The sequence below is a fragment of the Microtus oregoni genome, unplaced genomic scaffold, assembly GCF_018167655.1.
Source record: "Microtus oregoni isolate MIOR12 unplaced genomic scaffold, Mior012 000002F_ref0000024, whole genome shotgun sequence".
Classification (NCBI taxonomy): Eukaryota; Metazoa; Chordata; class Mammalia; order Rodentia; family Cricetidae; genus Microtus; species Microtus oregoni.
In genome coordinates this window covers 82,747,336-82,769,008 of record NW_024543061.1, presented here as the reverse complement: position 1 = coordinate 82,769,008, position 21,673 = coordinate 82,747,336, and the positions used below count along the sequence as shown (strand labels likewise).

General features: G+C 40.5%; 1 protein-coding gene across 1 annotated transcript in view; it reads right to left on the bottom strand.

Moving 5' to 3' along the window:
• The window catches only part of Etnk1 (ethanolamine kinase 1), a 47,055-nt gene that overhangs the window by 15,185 nt on the left and 10,197 nt on the right, over nucleotides 1-21,673 (bottom strand). The window contains exons 2-4 of the mRNA XM_041680363.1: nucleotides 15,755-16,014; nucleotides 8,583-8,723; nucleotides 6,462-6,604 (exon numbers count right to left, since the gene is read on the bottom strand). Coding sequence (XP_041536297.1) covers nucleotides 6,462-6,604; nucleotides 8,583-8,723; nucleotides 15,755-16,014 — 544 coding nt within the window. The remainder of the gene's footprint in view (nucleotides 1-6,461; nucleotides 6,605-8,582; nucleotides 8,724-15,754; nucleotides 16,015-21,673) is intronic.

Here is a 21,673-nt window from a genome sequence, read left to right as displayed (position 1 = left end):
AATGACTAGCCTAAGGGGTAGCATTGATTTTCATTATCTTAGATAATTACATCAACAACACACATACAAAGCATAATACAAACGATGGATGAATTTGAATTTTCAAAACTATATTTTTGGGTTTTACTCATTTGAAGCCCTTCACGACAGTAGGAAAAATCCATAGCTTTACTGTTCAAATCTCAATACAAGAAAAAGTCTTCCAATTATGAAAGTGCTTTAAAGCCAAAAATGAATAACTACCCAAGGCTATTTAATTGTAACAAGACAACAAATGTCTCAACTATTTAAAAATAAAAAAATAAGAAAGTTAACAAAATGAGAACATGAACACTCTTCCAGATCACTCTACCTACTCTGCTGTTAGACTCACAAAAACACTGATAAGGGAGAGTACCAATCTGCACAGGAATTCTGCAAAAACATTGTTTGTCTTACACAGAAACAGGCAGGAGGATCTAAGCTGGGAAATACCCAGTTCTGCTCTGTATCACCTCCATCAGAGCATAAATCACTCTCAATCTTGGGGCTAGGGATTGGCAATTGCTATGTGATATACAGCCTGGAGGAAGGGACAGAAGGGCCCTCCTGGCACACGAGAAATAGTCAAATGCTGGGAGAAAAATGGAGGTCTACAGAGACACAGTAACATATGAGGAGGGGTTGCAAAAGAGAATCCAAAAAAAACAATGTGGCATTTGTAACATTCTCATTCAAGCATGACTCAAATATAGTGGACCTGAACACAGGGACTGTAAAAGAGTACACCTCAGCCTGCGCCCATGCAAACAGCCCTAACTAAACTCAGTGGTGCACACACAAAGAGGGAGGGCTAAAGAAGACAGGGTCAAGCAGGGGTGACAATAGACTAAGAGAATAATGGAGAGGCGAATGACCAAAGTACAATACAAACATGTATACAACTAAGAGCAAAAAGAAACACTGAAGACAAAGATCTATAATGTCTTAGTCATTGTCCCTTCATAGTTTAGAAATGGTTTGGCTGGTTTTTAAAACATGGTTTTGCTATGCAGCCCTGGCTAGCCTGGTATTCACTATGTAGACAACACAGGCAAGCTTTATGCCTCAGCCTCCTGAGAGCTACCTGCCTGGCTGGGGTTCAGTTTTACAACTGCCTGCCTAACTTTGGGGTATTTTCTTTTCCTATGCAGTAGTCTAGAACAAATCACTACAGGGCACGAGGCTCTCTCCAAGATGGTAGAAATGTTCTACACCTAAGGGCGTTCCAGTTACAGGTTTGCAGACACCTGTCAAATTCACTCATGCTTACAACTCCCTTTTGTTTTTATTTATTTGTTTGTTTGTTTGTTTTTGGTTTTTCGAGACAGGGTTTCTCTGTGGCTTTGGAGCCTGTCCTGGAACTAGCTCTGTAGACCAGGCTGGTCTCGAACTCACAGAGATCCGCCTGCCTCTGCCTCCCGAGTGCTGGGATTAATGGCTTGCGCCGCCACCACCGCCGCCCGGCTCCCTTTTGTTTTTAAAGGCGGGTTCCGGGCGGTGGTGGCGCACGCCTTTAATCCCAGCACTCGGGAGGCAGAGGCAGGCGGATCTCTGTGAGTTCGAGACCAGCCTGGTCTACAAGAGCTAGTGCCAGGACAGGCTCCAAAGCCACAGAGAAACCCTGTCTTGAAAAACCAAAAAAAAAAAAAAAAAAAAAAAAAAAAAAAAAAAAAAGGCGGGTTCCACTATGCTGTCCAGATTGATCCTGAACTTCTCAGGCTCCAGATATCCTACAGCTCAGTTTTCCAAATGGCTACAATTCCGGTGTACACATCACCACACTGAGCTCGATGAACTAAGACTGACACAGAACACTCTAGGGAGACGCTAAGCTCTAGAGAGGCTGTGCTGCTAAACAGCTTGAGAGTGGAGGCCACTCACGTCTGCACTCATTGTGAAATACACATAAAATAAAGTAAGATGGACTGACGGATGGATAGGTGACGTGGGGTGATAAAGCACAAACTTGTCAAATCCAGACTCTAGGTGGCAGGTACATGGGTAATGACTATACATCAGTCACGTGCTATTTATTTATTAAAGGGATTTATTTTTTTATCTATATTTGTAGATATTTAGATCAAATAATAAATACACAGCTTTTATTTGAACGAATACGGTGGTATTCCAAGCAGGTAAGCAAAGATGTATATGTATGATATATTGGCTTTTATAAGCAAACACGTTTGTATAATTATATACCTATTACTAGTTGTTTCATCAATAAATGTTTACATTCGTCTGTATATGAATTATCTTTCAAATGAAGACAGCATTGTTTTGTTTCTGTTATTTTATTTTTTGAAAAGAAACTCAAGTGGTCCTCAGGATGGCCTTGAATTTCCCATCCCCTTTCCTCTACCCTCCAAATACTAGATTAAGAGTACTGTCGTACACATATGTGCAATACTGAAGATTTATGGCACCCAAAGTTTTGAGTATACTAAGCCAGCAATATACCAACCAAGTACCACAGGGACAGCTTCGGTGGAGACCCGCCTCAGTCTAACAAGAAGGTGCTAAAAAAAAATCTCTACAAATCTCCTAACACGTTAGATCTCGTACTTTTCAATAGAAAAATATCTTCTAAGTCAATGAAACAACAAAGCTCGGCATTAGTAAGAGCAGAATGGATCTAGCCGAGAGCCAATCAGGTGACTCAGAGTAGTGGTGACTTTCCTACCTGCAGCGTGCAAAACTAAAGAAATCCCAAGAAATGGTCTTCATTTTCTTCTACTCCTCTGAATTGCCTAAATGCTTACCAACCAACTTCCTGTATTGTACTGAAGAGAAAATGGACAATGATTAACAAAGACACAGTCATCCCCATATGTAGGCTCTTAGGAAGGAATGGGGTGGGGAAAGAACTAACCATCAGAACATTCTGGCAGAAGTAGACATGAAAGCAATCTCAAAGCTTCATCAATGGCTGCTGACATGTCAGCAACTAAAGAGTTAGCTATGATCAAAATATTACATTGGAAGTCAGTCAATAAACGATATTCCAGGTTCTTCACACCAAGCCTGTGAAAGTCACAATTAACAGATAACTACATAATGCTGTCCTGCTGCTCTGAAGGAGGGATAACTGCTTTCCATTTTATTATTCCCAAGTCAATCTCATCATTATACACTGCACACACTTTGGGGAAGGGTGTCACTTCAGTGACAGCCAGAGATGGGCGGACTATTGCTTAACAAACACCTTAACTCTGGGACTTTTTAAAAATATCAATACTAATTCATTAAAGAAGGACATCTACCTTGTCTTGTGTCCCCTAAGTGCTGTCATCTGACAGTTTGAGCATCACTACAGGGTTAGGAGACAGTACTACTCTTCATGAAAACATGAGCCCCTCTCCTAGATGGTAGAAATAAATGTTCTACACTTAAGGGTGTTAAGTGTGCAACTTTTTTTTTTTTTGCTGTTAACTATGCATTCCTATAACATTTACTCAAGAGAATGCCAAATAAACACTTAAAAACTGAGTGTCACACACACAGGCCACAGTGCTTAAAAACTACCCTTCATTCTTTTGATCAGATACATTGTATAAAATGCATGCTAGCAACATATATAAGGGCTGGCAAACTATGTACTTATATTAATGCCAAAGCCAGCTCATCACATTATTATTTTTAAATGTAGGCACCTCAAAATGATACTGTAAAAATTTACTGTTAGTTTCAATTTTACACTTCTGAAAAATTAAAAGTTAAAACATACAACCAAGACAGCTTGATGATATCAAGGCAGTGCTTTTATCTATTTGTATCTCATATTCACTTCATCCATTGCTTTTATCTATTTGTGTCTCATAAGATAAGCAGAAAACAGTGAGGCCCTGAACCCAAGTCACACGAATGGCCTTAGAGCAACAGATCAAATGTGTATGTGCGCATAACACAAAATTTAATCCATTATGTACGTGTAAGCTATCTTCCCTTCAAACAGCTCAGTTTGGCTTTCATATGCTACAGTAAAGGAAGCAGACGGCTAAAATGGTGTAGTCTACATTGCCCTCCCTCTTTTTTCTTTCCTTCCTTTTTTGCTTGGCGCCTAGCCTTTAATGGCTGAGCAATCTCTCTGCCCCCCACCCCCGTGTGTCTGTGCGTATCTGTCTGTGTGTGTGCACCTTTTCCAGAGACAGAGCCTCACTATGTAGTCTTGGCTGTCCTAGAACTCACTAAGTAGACCAGGGTGACCTCAAACTCACAGAGACCTACCTGCCTCTGCCTCCCAAGTGATATGATTAAAGACGTGTGACACTACGTATGCCTGGCTCCCACACTGCCCTTTCTAAGATCACCTCTGGATCTCCAAAGGATGCTCCAAAGACAAATGAATAATTTCTTATGCATTAAGCTTACCAAATTGTTGGAATAGGCATGGTATCTTCTATTGTAACTATAAATTCAAACAGGTCATTATTGTTTCATTATCTCAAAACTACCAGCTCCTCACCTGAAACACCGTCACAGTGTAACTTCTGGTCATATGTTCATTAATTTCAGGTATTAACTGAACAGTCTAATCACAGTGTGCATTAAATACTAACAGAAATCTTACAAGGGAATGCTACAAGATCCAATTAGCCTTTCTAGAAGACATAAAACAACTCACTGATTAAGGGAAAACGTACACACAGCCTTCCATTACTAACACTCAAACACCCACAAAGACGAGGAGCAAGCAATACAATATGGACTCCTACTGGAAGGAGAGGGACAGAGAGACATGGAAGGGGCACTTTGACCTCTAACGCCAAATTACAGTATAATTGCTCCCTTTGAAATAGAAGCACTTTACATGTAAATTATCAACAGCTGGGATTGACAACTGTTTAAATGAAAAGTACCTATGACAGAGTAATCTGATTTTTTTGGTCCCTTATTTTTTAGTTTGATAAGCAAGTTTGTTCTATGAAATGAGTATGTAAAAGAAACATAAAAATAAAAATATGACAAGTTAAAATTATATTCCAAAGAAGTCACAAATTCCCTTTAACTTGCAGTTAAAAATAAAGCTGAGTGTCCACTTCAGATGTAAGATGAAGTCCCTTACTTGAAACTCCATTACGTACATGTGTTATCAAGCCTTGCTCTCAACTTGGGCGAGCACACTCTTTAGCATAGCTCAGGCTCCTGTCTCACATGGCATTGAGATTTGGTCACCACTCATTTACTGTAACAACTCGATAATCAGGACAATGACATATTAAAAGAAACTGTCAAAGAGTTCATGCTTTAGGGTATACCTAAGATTTAAATAAGGTGATTCCACATAAGAATTAACATGATTCAAAACAACGACTATAGCTCAGCATTTTTTAAATAATCTCTGATCCACATTGAAATTTAAATCTGAAAGATAAACGGTTTGAAAGTGTAGCCTGAGGCCACCGTCCTGACAGTGCCCCTTTAGCTGCACTTCAGGTTAAAGTTAGTCACAACGACAACAGTTCTTTCACGACAACAGTTCCAACAGTTTTTTTGGATATAAAAGTCACTAATAGTAAATTTAACACATTTATGACTAATCAAAAGTAATTCTTTGGCAACAGTATATTCACAAAAGTATTTTTAAATTAAAATATGGTCTTCCAAATATGATTACTTTCAAAATGAGTTTCTTGTAAAAAGCAGCAGTTTCACAGTTTCAAGAACACTTTTCAAATACTAACTTCTTAACATGAATTATACTTTTAAATTTTAAATTAGTATTTCAAGGTGTTTATTGTTGAGTAACCAAACCTCAAACCATTTTACCCAGTGCTCTAATACTGCAACCAGTGACTCTGATGCAAACACAGAGAATCAAGGTATGAACAGCCACACAAAAAGTTACACCAAAAGTACCAACTTTTACCTCATAATATTTTAACTCTATTTACCAAGGCTATTGTCCTTATTACTTCATTTGCTATAAATAAGAACAAAATCAGTATTCTCTACTCCTGAGTCTCTCACTGATGTCAGCATATACACAGGAATTAAAAGGCCTGGAGATATTAAATGCTACTAAACTCACAGCCCTGAGAGGGTTCCCACAGAAACCCAACAGTGCATAGGAATCTGTTCATTTCCCGCACTCCCCATTACGGCAGACATGCTTTCAAATCTCAAATATCCAAACAGCTTTAGGAAATATATATTTATATGTATATATTTATAAATATATATGTATATACACACGCACAATCATTTCATCATTTTACACTTAAAAAGCCAATAGGAACCACCAACTGTTTCTAATAAGCCAACTTTTAAAGGCATTTTATCCATACATATATATCCCTAATAGCAATTACAATGATTTTTATAACTTCAAGAGAAAATCTTTGTGTATGCTTTTAATCCTTGTTTATTGATACAGAGACAGGGAACCATTAAGAGCATACGAGCAATCAACTTACTTAATGCTAAGGTCAAGCACCTACCTTGTTTCTCGTTGTAGATTATATTCTTACACAGCAGGTCATTGTGGCAAAGCACCACAGGTGAGCCCAGGTTGGACAGAATCTCCTTCATCCAGGTCATTTCCGCTTGAAGAAGCTGAGGGCTCGGGATATCACTTAGGAACCTTGCCATTGTAAAAGAAGGGTTAGAGCTTGTTTATCCAGGTGACACAGTTAGAAATCTATTTCAAATGTTCCCACCGAACAAGCACATACTCCTGATTTCAACAATAGATTCGTGTGTTCCAACACTTGAATAAAGGAAACCTTTATAATCCATTTAAACATAAGACAATCACCCTTTAATCCCAGCACTTCAAAAACAGAGGCAGGTGGACTTCTGAATTCAAAGCCAACCTGGTCTACAGAGCATGTTGAAGGACGGCCATGATTACAGAGAACCCTGTCTCAAAAAACCAAAACTACAGAGCAAATGACAAAAACTCTGACACTACATAACTGAGGATGGATAGTGTGAGCAGTTACCAGCTGTTACGTGACAGTCTAAACACCGCACACTTACCACCACTTTATACAGACAAGGGACTGAGACACAATGAATTCATTAAGAGGTCTAAGTGTATTATTTATAAAGTTATAGACTGAAAATATTTATTGTAAGCAAGGAAAGATGAATGCAACAAAAAGTTCAATTTTTCAGAAAATCCTAGACCAGAGTCTGAAATGGAGACGCACACTCATATTGCCTAGCTATCTTAACAGCAAAGTTCTACAGTTTGCTCAGTGCAGTGGGGATAGAGTGTTGTTGGTTGGGTTTTGTTTCGGTTTGGTTTGGTTCTGGTTTTTTGAGACAGGGTTTCTCTGTAGAGCAGCTCTGTCCTGGAACTCACGCTGTAGCAGGCTGGCTTTGAACTCAGAGATCCGCCTGCTTCTGCCTCCCAGAGTGCTGGGATTAAAGGTGTGAGCCACCAGTGCCCAGAAGTTTTTGAAAGATCTTTAAAATAGATTTTAAGCACAGGGGTTATTAGAAAGGCAACTGGGAAAAAGTAAGAACCCCAAAGTATAGGTGTGAGTGATATATTTGTAAAAATTAGATAGAAAAAAACTGATACAAAATAAGGGACCTGGCCCAGCTTGCCAAGAACACCACCAAGGTTCAAACTGCTATTCAAGTACTCCTTGCCAAAGAGCTGCCTGCTCTCTCGTTTCTTCATCTGTAGTCTATCAATTACTCCTTACTCCCCGGTGATCTACATGGGGAGACTACCAGCACACCCAGCTGATAACCTACAGTATTCTCTTTACAGACGACAACATGGAGCTGAGCACTTGCCAAGGGGACATGAGGGGGACAATAACTGGTAACTGGGCCAGTCTGGACCCAAAGTCTGCTGCTCCCTGCTCCATTTACATTTATTCTTCGTATGTGTGCAAAGGCATGTGACACACTGTGAACTTAAAGATCCTGTGTGTGCATATACATGCATGCAGATAAGTGCACTGTAAACTTAAAGATCCTGCTTGCCTCTGTCATTCTAGAAACAGACTTGCTATACAAAGATGCAGCCTTAATACTTTTAGGTAAGACGTAATAATATTTTCAATTTTTATTTTATTTGTCATTGTAGTATTCATGATATAGATTCTAAAGATTAATCTATAAAAATCTAATATTAAAAAATAATGAAACACCATAGGTAGTTTGAACTTGGGAGCCAAGCCAGGAAAGTTAAGATCCCAGAAAGTAAATTTACAACCCGACAATCTGTTATGTAAGTAGACACAGCAAACTAAGACAACCTAAGTTTCCACAGGCCCAGTGCACATCTCTAGACATTTGCAGACAGAAACATTTAAAGGTGTCTATGGCCAATCCCAATTGGTATCACTGCACCCTTTTGCAATACTCTTTAGAATTACTCCTAGGTAGTCTGTATTTGTCTCATCTCCATCATCCGTTTAATATTTTCGGGCCATTTTTTTCAGGGGTGGGGGCCTTCAAAAGGATAGCAAGGCTATTTTTGTAGTGCCATCTGAGAGCCACTTTAGTGTAGAGAGGGGAGCAAACCAAACTTTATACAAGCTTTGTTATCCTTAAGTCCTTATTAAGGGCAAAGAAATACAAATACCTTAGTAATTTACCTTTTGTTAATATCTTCATCAGCAAATCCTGTGGGAATGAGGGAGAAGTATTTTCCCATCTTAAGCCATAGGTTAGATTTGGGGATCCAGCCATTGTGTGCATGGATAGCATGGATTTTAGCAAGCTGACGAGCTATTAGCCTGTTTAAAAACAAAACAGCACAAAAATGTTCAGAACAATAAAGCTGGTCCTCACTGATCACCTTTGTCAGGTGTCTCAACTGTCTTCCCCATCTCTGTGGCTTTTCCTTCTAAGCTCCCACTGTAACAGTGATTCTACCCAGTCAGGTCAGGGCTGCTTACCACATGCCTGGCCATGCCAGGCAGGGCTGCTGGGCCTGCACCCTGCTGCAGTGCATCTCCTACCAGGCTGTATGCTAACATCCCTGACACCACTCTATTTTTTGATCTATTAATATTTTTTGGCCTACTGAACGTCTGACCTATTAACTTCACATCCTGCTCCTTGGCTACGAATCCCTACTGGCTCGCCTCTACTCACGTTAAGGCCAGTGTCTCTTCTCCCTCTGAAAATAACATCGCCACAGTCAAGACACTTAACACGTAAGGTACTATTGCAGTGAGGAGCCCAGAAGTAGAAGCAATCCTCATCAATGGTATTGCTGAAAAACAAATTATTATCCCCAAAAATCTGGTTTAATGGGTTTGGCTGGGATCTAGCCAATGAATGAGAGCATTTAAAAGCTTCCCTGATAACATTAACATACAAAAATATTTGAGAACTCAAACTAATACACAGAGCATCAAGTGTCATAAAAGCTTGTGATTAAACAAATACCCATGCTAGCAGTTTCTACCACATTTACTCCACTTGTCTGACTTTTAAGCACCATAGGCAGGCCTTGGAGTATGGACTAGGCAGTAAAGGATGTCCTTGACCTTCTGATACTTTTGTGTCACCTACTGGGGTTACAGCTGGGTGCCGGCACACCCAGTTTAGCAGTGCTAGGGAACCAATCCGGGCCTTCACACATGTCAGGCAGGCACTTTACCAACTGAGCTATATTCCCAGCCTCCATCATGAATATTCTTGAGTTTTATTCATGTGGCTTATATAATGCTGATCTTAATCCTAAAACTGTAACCCACTGAATCACCAAAGTTAGGAGTATACAGACTGACTTAAGCCTGTGAAAGGAGCAAAGCTCAGGGGTGATATGTGAGTTCCCTCTGTATGCTGTGAAGGTGTTTCATTACCACTGGCTAATAAAGAAGCAGCTTTGGGCCTATGGCAGGGCACAATAGAGCAAGACAGGAATTCTAAGCAGAGACAGAGGAGGAAAAGAAGGCGGAGTCAGGAAGACACCATGTAGCTGCCAAAAGAGTAATATGCCAGCAACAGTAAGCCACAGCCTAGTGGCAATAGACAGATTAACAGAAATGGGTTAATTCAAGGTGTAAACACTAGCTATGCTAGTGTCATTGGCCAAACAGTATTGTAATTAGTATAGTCTCTGTCCAATTATTTCAAGTCTGGGCAGTCAAAAAAACAAGCAGTCTCCGCCAACACAGGGATATAATACTTGCCCAGGATGTATGGAGAAACAGAATACAAGTATATCATAGTATGCTTTTAAAGCAATAAACCATAAATCTCATTTGCTGCTATTTTTTTAACTTATTCTCTGTGCTAGTGATCAAACCCAATCAAATATTCCAATACCCCCCAACCTTTCCTGGTTTTTCTTTTTTTTGAGACAGACCACACTGTTCTACCAGTTGACTTAGAACTCAATTGTAACCCAGGTTGGCCTTGAACATGTTGCAATCCTCCTGTCTCTGCCTCCAGAGGGCTGGCAAAACAAGCATGAGTCACCTAGCTCAATTTTTGGATTTTTTTTTTTTTAAAGGTTTCTTTTTTTTTTTTTTCTTTTTCAAGACAGGGTTTCTGTGTAACAGCCCTAGCTGTCCTGGAACTAGTTCTGTAGACCAGGCTGGCCTCAAACTCAGGTTTGCCTATCTCTGCCTCCTGAATGCTGGGATTAAAAGCATGCACCACTAAGGCAAGGCAAGAATTATTTTGTTTTTAATTTTATGGATATGAATATGTGTATGTGTGGCTATGGGCATATGAGTGCCCAGAGGCTAAAGGTATTGTATCCCTTGGAGCTGGAGTTAAAAGCAGTTTTGTGAGATGCCTGACATAGGAACCAAACTCAGGTCCTCTACAAGAGGCATGTGCTTTTTTAACTAAAGAGTCATCAACTCCAGCATCAATCAGCTTTTAAAAAATTTTATTTTGTTGTTGATGTTCCTGTTCATGTCACATGTGTACAAGTGAGCGTCTGAGAAGGAAGGAGAAGTATACACAAGCCTGGAACTTCCTACGAGCTGAGGATGATGACCTTGAACTCCTGACCACCTGGTTCCACGTCCCAAACAAAGGTATACTCCATGCCAGGAAAGAATCATTCCTATCCTATTTCTTCTCTTGTTGGGTGAGGAGTTTGAGTTGGCCTCACTTCCTGTTATCTGTTCTGTTTTGCTGAGTGTGGGAATTTGGCTTATCCTTCATTTCTTCCAAGTTCAGTAAAGATGAGAACTTCCATAATCCCTTTCAAAATAATTTATGATTCAGACATATTAGTGATTCAATCTTGTCTTTCCTGATTTTTGTAGTTTCTTTTTTCTAGTGGTTAATAAAACCTGCTAAGCATTTTAAAATGCCATAAAAGAGTTACAACACAATCTGAAATAAACTGAGTAAGAAAGCAAATAGCAAATATACTCCCTTCAAACACCAACTAACTCGATTCCTATCAATTTCTTGTTTTCCTTTTTCAGCCTCCTTTTTAAAAAACGATCAATTCAACACATCACTTGATGTAAGCCAGTTGTCACACAATATCCTTGTGTAGGTCAATGCCTGGTTTCTTGCCGAGACAGAATTGCTCTGTGTAAAAGCCCTGGCTGTCCTGGAACTCGCTCTATAGACCAGGCTGGCCTGGAATTCAAAGAGATCAGCCTGTCTTTGCCTCCCGAGTGCTGGGATTACAGGCGTGTACCACCAGCACCCAGCTGATGGTTTCTACCAGTACACACTACTCTACCTGCGTGCTGAGTATAAGACCTAGATCGTATCATTCACGTAAGTTCTAAAGGAGTAGATATTAAGTAAAACCATTTTAATCAAACATAGTTATAAATTATATAAGTACTAAAATTAGCTTTGGCAAACCTTTACATAAGACTTAAAAACTGCAGTCAGCCTTCCATCTCTGTAGGTCCCATATCCATGAACTCAACCAAGCAAAACCAAAATGAGTGAGGAAAAAAAAATAATCTCACCAAGTTACACCTTGCTACACACCAAGTCCTACACAATCTCTACACAAATACTACTACACAGAAGTGCCATGATGCAGCCTTCCCCACCCCAGCTGCTTTCTCTCTGTCCTCCACGCACTATCACGCACTATCTGTGGGCCAGACTTATCCACAATGGTGAACTGTACTCAACATGTACTCAGATGCTCAAGAGTACAGTCTAATAGTTTTGGAGGTGTTCACACTGTGTGTGGAAATAAGTAACACAGACAACTGGAGGTGGAAGGCACACATGTTCTAGACGCCTGTCATCTCATACAAGGGGCTCAACTGAGCACCCAAACTTGGTCAGTACATAGGAGGAAGTTTAAAATCAGTCACTCAATGACATTAAGGAAGAACTTTGTAAACAATCTATTCTTTCCACTTGAGGTTGCTCAAAAAGATTACAGTTTCCTTAGTAAAGAAACCCTGCAGCTGCTGAATTACTATGTAACTGTGACTGCTAAAATGGTAACAGAACAGTCTGGTGGTCTGCACTCACTCGGCCTGCCCCCTTCAAGTCCAACAATGTCAAGTTTTCTATGCAGCACAACTAAGCCCTGCTTTCCTGTGGTAATGAGGAGCAGCGGGCTATGTCCCGCCACCCAGCTAGCTTAACCTCGAAATAACCACATGGAAACTGTATTAATTAAACACTGCCTGGCCCACTAGTTCTAACCTCTTAGTGGCTAACTCTCACATCTTGATTCAACCCATTTCTAATAATCTGTACAACCACTTGACTGTGGCTTACCGGCATGAGTCTAACCAGTGTCCGTCTCGGAGAGGAGAGCCATGGCGTCTGCCACACTTCTCTTCTTCTCAGCATCCTGTTCTGTCTACTCCGCCCACCTAAAGGGCTGCCCTATCAAAAGGCCAAGGCCGTTTTCTTTATTCAACCAATGAAAGCAGCACATAGAAAGAAGACCCCTCCTACACCACTTTCCTTTACATTCTATTCTAATACATAAGGACTTAGTCACCCATCAATGGTATTTCTTCAGCATCTACAGGTGGATCAAAAGTTAATGACTGAAATGTTTTTATGCCTTAGTTTCTCATTTACTTAAGCAGGCTTATCAATATCTTATTCATAGGGTTATTTTGCATCAATTTTATTAAATTAGACACTACAAAGTTCCTAAGTATTCCAATGTTAGTCTCCAACTTTAGTAAAGAACTCTGATACTTGTAGAATTATACCTGCTACAAAGTCTTACAGTGTTACAAAATAAAATTTAAATATATTTAAATTAATAGTATAACTTAAAAAACAAAAACATTGTTGGGAGTGGTGGGACACACCACTTGGGAGGCAGAGACTAGCGGACCTCTGAGTTCAAGGCCAACCTAGTCTACAGAGCAAGTTCTGGGTAGCGAAGGCATTTACAGAGAGAAATGCTGTCTCAAAAAAAAAAAACTATAAACAAAAAGCAAGTAAACAACAACAACCCCCTTCCCCCAAAAAGAATAAAAATGTATACCATTTAACAGAATTTCAGGCAGTTTCAACACAGGCAAATGATTGGGCACACTTCATTTCTAATCAGTTTTCATTTGAAATTTTTTAAAATAAAACCCATGGACTCCATTCAGGAAGGGTCCGTTGTAAGGCTCTTTAACAAGACATCATTTACCGTGGCCACAGTTAAATATTGTTAACTGTAATTCTTGTTTGATAACTGTTTTGTTATATGTAATCTTACTCTAGTTGAATCTACCTGCAATCACCATATTGGCAGCTAAAATAAGATATCCACTTGATATTCTTTTTTTTTAAAGATTTATTTATTTATTATGTATACAACATTCCTTCCATGTATGTTTTTATGCCAGAAGAGGGCAACATATCTCATTATAGATGGTTGTGAGCCACCATGTGGTTGCTGGGAATTGAACTCAGGACCTCTGGAAGAGCAGTCAGTGCTCTTAACCTCTGAGCCATCTCTCCAGCCCCCCACTTGATATTCTTTATGTTCTAATGTGTTTCAACTTCTAACACAGATACTGATAAACACGGATCAGACAATAAATCAAAAGTCTGAGCACCCAGGTTATACCATGAAAGACCTGATTAACAGTACCCCCATTCAGCACAAAGCAGTTTGGAGAGAAATAACTACGTCCATATTCCCAAATATTGTTTATAAGTGTTCTTTTACATTTAAAGTGGGATATGATATAGATATGAATAATTTGCATTGGTATGGATTTTAAGGTCAATTTTGTTATATGTATTTCTGACCTTGACTAAAGTATTGTGATTGTGTAGTTCATGTAAAAATGTAATGTATATAGGTTGTTAATGGATAATCATTAATAATAGTCAAGTTTGTAGTCATGTTAGTTAGATTTTCTAGATATATGTATATATATTTTAGTTGAATAGGCATTCTTCATATCTTTCAAAGACTGCAGAATATAGCATTTAATATTTTAATAACTTAGGGTTTTTCATGACAATGAGACATGTCCGCTCCTGGCAGCACCAATCTACTTCAAGAGGAAGATGGGCATTGAAGAGGCTCCTTATGGAGTTTGATAGTCATTTGGGCAAGAAACTGCTCTTGCCTGGACTGTTAAATAAACTGGACACAAGGAGAGAGAGGACTGCTGAACTTGCATAAAGTTGAGATGGTCTTTTGGGGTTCCTGATTCATGAAAGAGTCTGTGAGACATTCTGCAGGACACAGCAGAAAGTGACTGAACTGTCTTTGGAATTTCCTGCTTCATGAAAATGTCTGCTGGATACTATGGGCCTGAAGGCTGAAGATGCATGCCCCAATGGTACAAAAGAACTTTGGTGACTGTCCAGGCAGCGAGATGTCTCTGTCATTTCTAGAGTTTGAAGTTTCTTATTTCTTGTTTACTTAGGTAATATTATATTATATCCTTCTGGAGTCTTTGATGGAGTTGAAGAATGGATAGATAATTATAGTTTTCCTTAGTTATGATAAAAGATAAAATAGATATAAATATTGTTAACTGTAATTCTTGCTTGATAACTGTTTTGTTATATGTAATCTTACTATGTTAAAGTGAAAGCCTTTCTTTTTTGTTTAAACAGAAAAAGGGGAAATGATGGGAGAGAGTCTTCTGTTTTGTGTTAATTTCATTGGTTAATAAAGAGACTGCCTTGGCCCTTTAATAGGACAGAAAATTAGGTAGGCGGAGTAGACTGAACAGAATCCTGGGAGAAAGAAAGCCGAGTCAGGCAGTCGCCATAATTCTCCCACTCCAGACAGACGCAGGTTAAGATCTTTCCTGGTAAGCCACCTTGTGATGTTACACAGATTATTAGAAATGGGTTAATCGAGATGTGAGAATTAGCCAATAAGAGGCTGGAACTAATGGGCCAGGCAGTGTTTAAAAGAATGCAGTTTCTGTGTAATTAATTTGGGTAAAGCTAGCTGGGTGTTGGGAAGCGGCCTGCCATTCTTACTACATCTGGGTGTTCAAGAACTAAGTTTCTTGAGGGTAGGGGCACAAGGTCTCATGTAGCCCAGGCTGACATCAAACTCTCTAGGTGGGTGAGGATGATCCTGAACAGATCTTCCTGGGATTACCTATATGGACTACCACACCCAGCTGTTAAAAACACATAAGAACTTGCAAATGGCCTGAATCTGACTCCAAAGAGGCACAGTGAAGGGAGAGAATGCACCCCACCAAGTTGTCCTGACACTAAAACTGTGCTGCAGCACAAAACACCCAAACTCGTACCCACACACCTCTCTCCACAACCCACACACCAAGAAATGTGATCTTAAAATTTTTAATGTATTTCCTTAGTAAACATACTATTATTTTTCTAAGGGAAAATATTTAGAAAAGGCAGCTACCTGAAAATAGCTGGGTTGCAGACATGCTGCGGGTCCAAAGCTTCTCCCTGTATAAACTGATAGCACAGTCCGTTATTAAAGGTACAGTAGAGCTGAGGCGCACAGCCATGAGCCTGCAGCACGCGGAAACTTTTCACTTCTTCATCGCGGTCGACTAGCAGCTCAGTCTTGTTGCCGTAAATTCTCACCAGAACCACATCTTCCATGGTATCACCCACGTAGCAGGCAATGAGCTTATTTGTGATCCCATCTGTGAAGAGCTGCCAGGGAAAGCAGAAAAGACAGAGAAATTCGACTATGCAGTTCTAAGGATCGGACTACAGATAACTCGGTAGGTGAATAAAAGGGTAACTGCAAACACCAAGGGTTTGGGTATAGCTTAGTGGGGATGGCACACACCAATTCCTGGGCTCAATCTCCAAAACCCAGGAAAAACAGAAGAAAAATACCTGCTTTTTAACATCAAAAATCTGTTTGGAGAATGTGGGACCACCGCTCAGAAATGAAGTGCTTCCTTATCAGGCAAGGCCTGTGATCCCCAGCTGTATACAGGGAAGGACCTGACAAGCACCAGTGAGTTAGCCCACTTGAGAAGATGGACAATCTTGATATGCACAGATAACAGTATGACAAAGGAGGAGGGAAGAAGACTCAGTGCTTAGAAGCTTAAAAAACTGACAAAAAAAAATTATATTTCTAGTCAGCAAAATGGCTCAGAGGGTGAGAGCATTTAATAGCACATCTGACACAAGAGTTCAATTCCAGAAGCTAGTAGGGAAAGGAGAGTGTAACTGACAGCTGTCCCTGACCTCTGCTCATAGGTTACAGCATGTCTTTACCCACATATACACACAAAATATATTAAAAAGTATTGTCTCAGATATCTAAGAAAGGCCAGGTATGATGACTCAACATTGTAATATCAGCACTCAGGAGGATCCTCAGTTCAAGGCTAGTCTGGGTTATATAGCGAGCTCTAAGCCAGAGTGAAACCATCTCACACTCTCCCACCTATCCTATAATCCCTCTACACACACACACACACACACACACACACACACACACAGTTTTGGGAAGAGGAAAGAAAAAAATGTATGTAATTGTACTAAATGCATAAGAACACAGTAACTCACAATGCTGCTTGGCCTATTAGCTCAGGTTTCTTAGTTATACTAACTCTTGCACCTTAAATTAACCCATTTCTATTAGTCTATGTATCGCCACAAAGCTATGGCTTAACAGAATCCTTCTCCTCTGACAGCTACATGGCGTTTCCTTAACTCTGCCTACTCTCTCTATATATCTCTTCCAGCCTGGCTATATTCTGCCCTACCATAGGCCAAAGTAGCTTTATTTACTAACCAATAAGAGCAACACATAAACAGCAGAATATCCCACATCATCAAACTAGTTGGTACTTACTGTGCTAATAGAAAGCTGGTGCAGACACCCAGAGAGAAAGTACATCCTTGTGAATATAACTAAGACTGGTCATAAAGACCTCAGTTGACCAAGCTTTGGCATCTATATCTGGAGGTACCAATACTTTCAATTGTGTACATGGCAAAACCAGATAGATAAAATGCCCCAATAATTGTTGGCAATAAACATGCCTCTCAAGTGCTGATTTTCAAAAGGCAGAGAAAAATGCTTCGATGAAACTGATCAAGGATACCCAAAGAACACACACCACATCCAACTAGGCAACCTCCTCTCAAAAGCTGTATCATCTGACCAAATGACTGGCTGGATTATAAAGAGGGCCTCAGTAAGGCCTAAAGCTTAACATTCAAGAGCAGTTTCTCAAATAGCTGGAAGTGAGCTAGACAGAAACAAAATATGCACATAGACCTTCAAGTAGGAAATAGTTGAAGTTAATTTTGCTATTTATCCCAATGTTTACCTGTTTTAGAAACGAATCAAATGCACATTCAAATCGTCTGAGGAGTAGACATTAGCTGGGGGCAATTCAGAAACATGTCAGACTGAACAGCAGAAGTGTGAGCGTCAGTCCACTGCATCCTGGTGTTGGTGTCACCGCAGCGAGCAAAATGAGCAGTCAGGTGCTGAACAGAACGTGACAGGTGGGAAAGGAGACAAGCCATGCAAGCTTCCGTAGGGGCTGTCAGCCCCTGCAAAGAGCAGATACCTCTTACCAGCAGATACCTGCACATATTCCTGTGCTCAGCATAAAGAACTGTCACCGACCAACAGAAGACAGACTTACTAGGTTGTTTCTGTCCTCCTAGAAGTTGGCAAGGTGATATCAATGACTTACATGCTTAAACATCACACCAGACGCACAGGCTGAGTCTGAACGGAAAGATCACCACAGACAGTGACAAGTTCAGCACAGGTCGTGTGGCCTGTGTAATTAAGTATGACAGGCCCATGGCCAATCCTACAAGATGAGAAAAGTAGAGAAGACTGCATGAGAGACTGCCTTAGTCTATACACAGCAAAGGACATATAAGCAAAGTAAGAGATAATAACTAAGCTTAATGTATTAGAAAAGGGCAAGGAACTACAAGTGAAGGGTATAAATTAGCGGTACACTATACACCTAACATGCAGATATGGCCTAGATTCGACCCTCCAGACACACACACACACACACACACACACACACACACACACACACACAAAGGGATCTAGCCTTACAGCTCAACAAGCTAGGAGTAAACTGGCAGTTGTGGTGCATACCTGTAGATTTCAGCACAAAGGATGGCAGGAGGGACCCCAAGTTCAAGAATAGCCCAGGCTACTGGTGAATGAAATAAGACAGACCTTACAGAGAAACCAGGAAGCTAAAAAAGGAAGGAGGGAGGGAGGGGAGGGGGACAGGAGGAAGAAAACAAAAAAGGGAATTAAGATAACTTCTGATGGAGGAAGGTCATTGGTTAACTAATATAGAAACTGCTTGGCCCTGATAGGTTAGAACATAGGTGGGTGGAGTAAAAAGAACAGAATGCTGGGAGGAAGAGGAAGTGAGCTCAGATGCCATGCTCCCCTCTCCTGGGCAGACACGATGAAGCTCCAACCCAGGATGGACGTAGGCTAGAATCTTCCCGGTAAGTGCACCTCGGTGCTACACACATTAATAGAAATGAGCCGAGCAGTATTTAAAAGAATACAGCTTCCGTGTTGTTATTTTGGGGCATAAGCTAGCCAGGCGGCCGGGAGCTGGGTGGCAGGAATGCAGCCCACAGCTCCCACTACAAACTTCTACGCAACACATACAACAGATTTTTACACATATATCGTTAGGAGTAACACTTAAATAAAAAACAAATCTCAGCCAGACACTACAAAGGGAAACAACGCAAGTGTCTTATGAGCAGCCATGAGATGGGTGTGACCGGAGCACAGGACTGTAATGCCGGACCATAAGTTGGAGGCCAACCTGTGCTGACCTTGTCTCAAAAGAAAAAAGATCAAAACTCTTAAATTAATAATCAGTACAGAAACATATAAAAACAATGTGACATCTCAACTAAATCTGATTTACTCCAGGAATGCAAAGGTGGTTTAATGTTCAAATTTTCAAAATTAATGCATATACCTCAATAACTGTAGTAGGAGCTACCTTCCTCCATCAAATAACAAAATATGAATACACTGAAAATATTAAGTTTGTCTGTGTGCTTCAGATACGGTCTAATGTAGCCCAGGTTGGCCTTGCACTATGTGGCTAAGGACGGCCTTGAACTCCATCATCCACCTCTACTTCCTCACTGCTGAGATTACAGACATGCCATCATGCCCCTGTCTCTAGTTTTCTTATTTTTAATTATTTTATATGTATAAGTGTTTTATGTGCATATATGTCTATGCACCATGAATGTGTCTAGTGCCTGTACAGGATGAGAAGAGGACAGACATCAGATCCCCTACAACTGGAGTTGTGAGCTGCCATGTGGGTGCTAGGAATTGAACCTGCTGAATCCTCTGGAAAAGCAACAAGAGCTTTCAACCACTAAGCCATCTCTCCAGTCACATCTTATTATCTGAAAGAAAATACATGTGTACACAAACATGTAGTTGTATAAAATTTATACACAGAGAAAGAGCTGTGCATCTGTGGACTCAAACAATCTTGGATCAAAAACACCTAAAGAAAAGAAAGCACGTGGGCACTCGACAGAGACTGTGCAGGGCATTTCAGTTAAAAGTAGGAGAGAAGAGAATGCCACACACAGATCAGTTACATCAACGAGGAACCCCGGGACATGCCCACAGAAATCGGGAGAGGATGCAGCAAAAAGGAGGGGAGCCTCATCTCTGAGGGGCGGAAACTGTTCACTTTTCAATGGTTTGTGGTTCTGAACTCAAACATAGAAATCATCCATTTGTAGGAAGAGAAAACCATGTCGTTAGTAAAGCTGTCCTATTTATCTAAACCCAGAGTAATGGAGCCCACATAACCCTGATGCTGTCTATGACTCAAATGTCTAGGTCAGCAGCACGAGCCCAGTCACTACCTGGGGAAAGAACTGGGACAGAGAGCGCGCTGATCCTCAGCACTGAGGGCTGTCCTGTCACAACACTGACAAGCGCTAACAGGATTCCAAGGTGAGCAGAACCCAGCAGTGATATGATCAACTGCAGAAGCGTTCTGTCACTGTATCTACAGAGTGTACAAAACACTGAGAAAGTGCTTGACTCCCTGGCCATTAGCCACACTATCCGAGTAAAAGGACACAGGCTGACTAGGAATGGATACCAAAGGCAAAGCAGGAATGGATGTGGACATAGTCAAACAAAATCTGGGGCCGCTAATCCCAGAACCATCACAATGGAGAAAAACTGTATTTGCCTGGCAGCTCCCTGCTTACCAAAACTACTACAACTGGGGGGGGGGGGGGGGGGGAGAAGGTGACCAAGGACATAGGAGCTGCCTCTTTTTCTAAATCCACTGAGACAAGCTACACAGTGAGTTATAGGCAAGCCTGAACTACAGAGTAAGATAATTTCCATTTATACACACATATGTGTAGAGTTAACTTATTTTGTGGGTTATTTTGTAGGCCAAATTTGAGTACATTTTCATAGTTTATAAGTCAGTTATGGCTGGGCTAACAGGGAACCCAAAACTCACTAGTGAAGAGTCTTTGACAGCTGTGACATGCGAGCATGCTGCAATCTCATTCCAGGAAGTGCAAGCTGGTAAAATGAATAGAATTGCCCAGATTTTGGAAGGGACCTACCTGTGTTTTTCTTCTGTGCACTTAAAATAGAACACCCTGACTAGGTACAGTAGCTGAGTTGTATGAAGCCTGGCTTCATAAGAATCAAAAGCTCAGCTGTTTACTATGGCCCACATCTTGGCAGAGTGATTAAACTCCACCTATCTTTTCAGTGTCACTATGAAAATGTACTGTCCATGGGGAAACACACACAATTAGTTGACTTATTATTCTATATAACATGGGTAGACCTCATCTAATCAGAAGGACCATAAAACAAAAATAAACAACGCTGAACAAATTCTGTTTCGAGACTGCACTATCAAGCTCCGCCTGAGTTTCACGCTGCCGTCCTAGGAACTGCAGACCCGCTAGCTGTCACATAAGCCACTTCAACAACTTCACTTTCCAGAAAACCCTGACACACAGTTTATCACTTTTCCATTCCAGTAAGAATTTACCCTATGGAAATACTCAAAAAATTCAAAGTAACAAATATACATGCAGGTAGTCAGAGCTAGAATATTATTTTAACTACTACAAAACTAAAACAGTTTAATAAATAAATAAAAAGACAAGCTATGCATCCAATGCCTGACATCCCAGTATTTGGGAGGTAGAGGCAAGAGGGTCTTACGCTCAAGAGCATATGACCTGTCACAAGGAAACATAAATTACAGTTAGTCGCCCACCCCACCCCTCCTCACACCCATTTTTTGAGAGTCTCTCTACA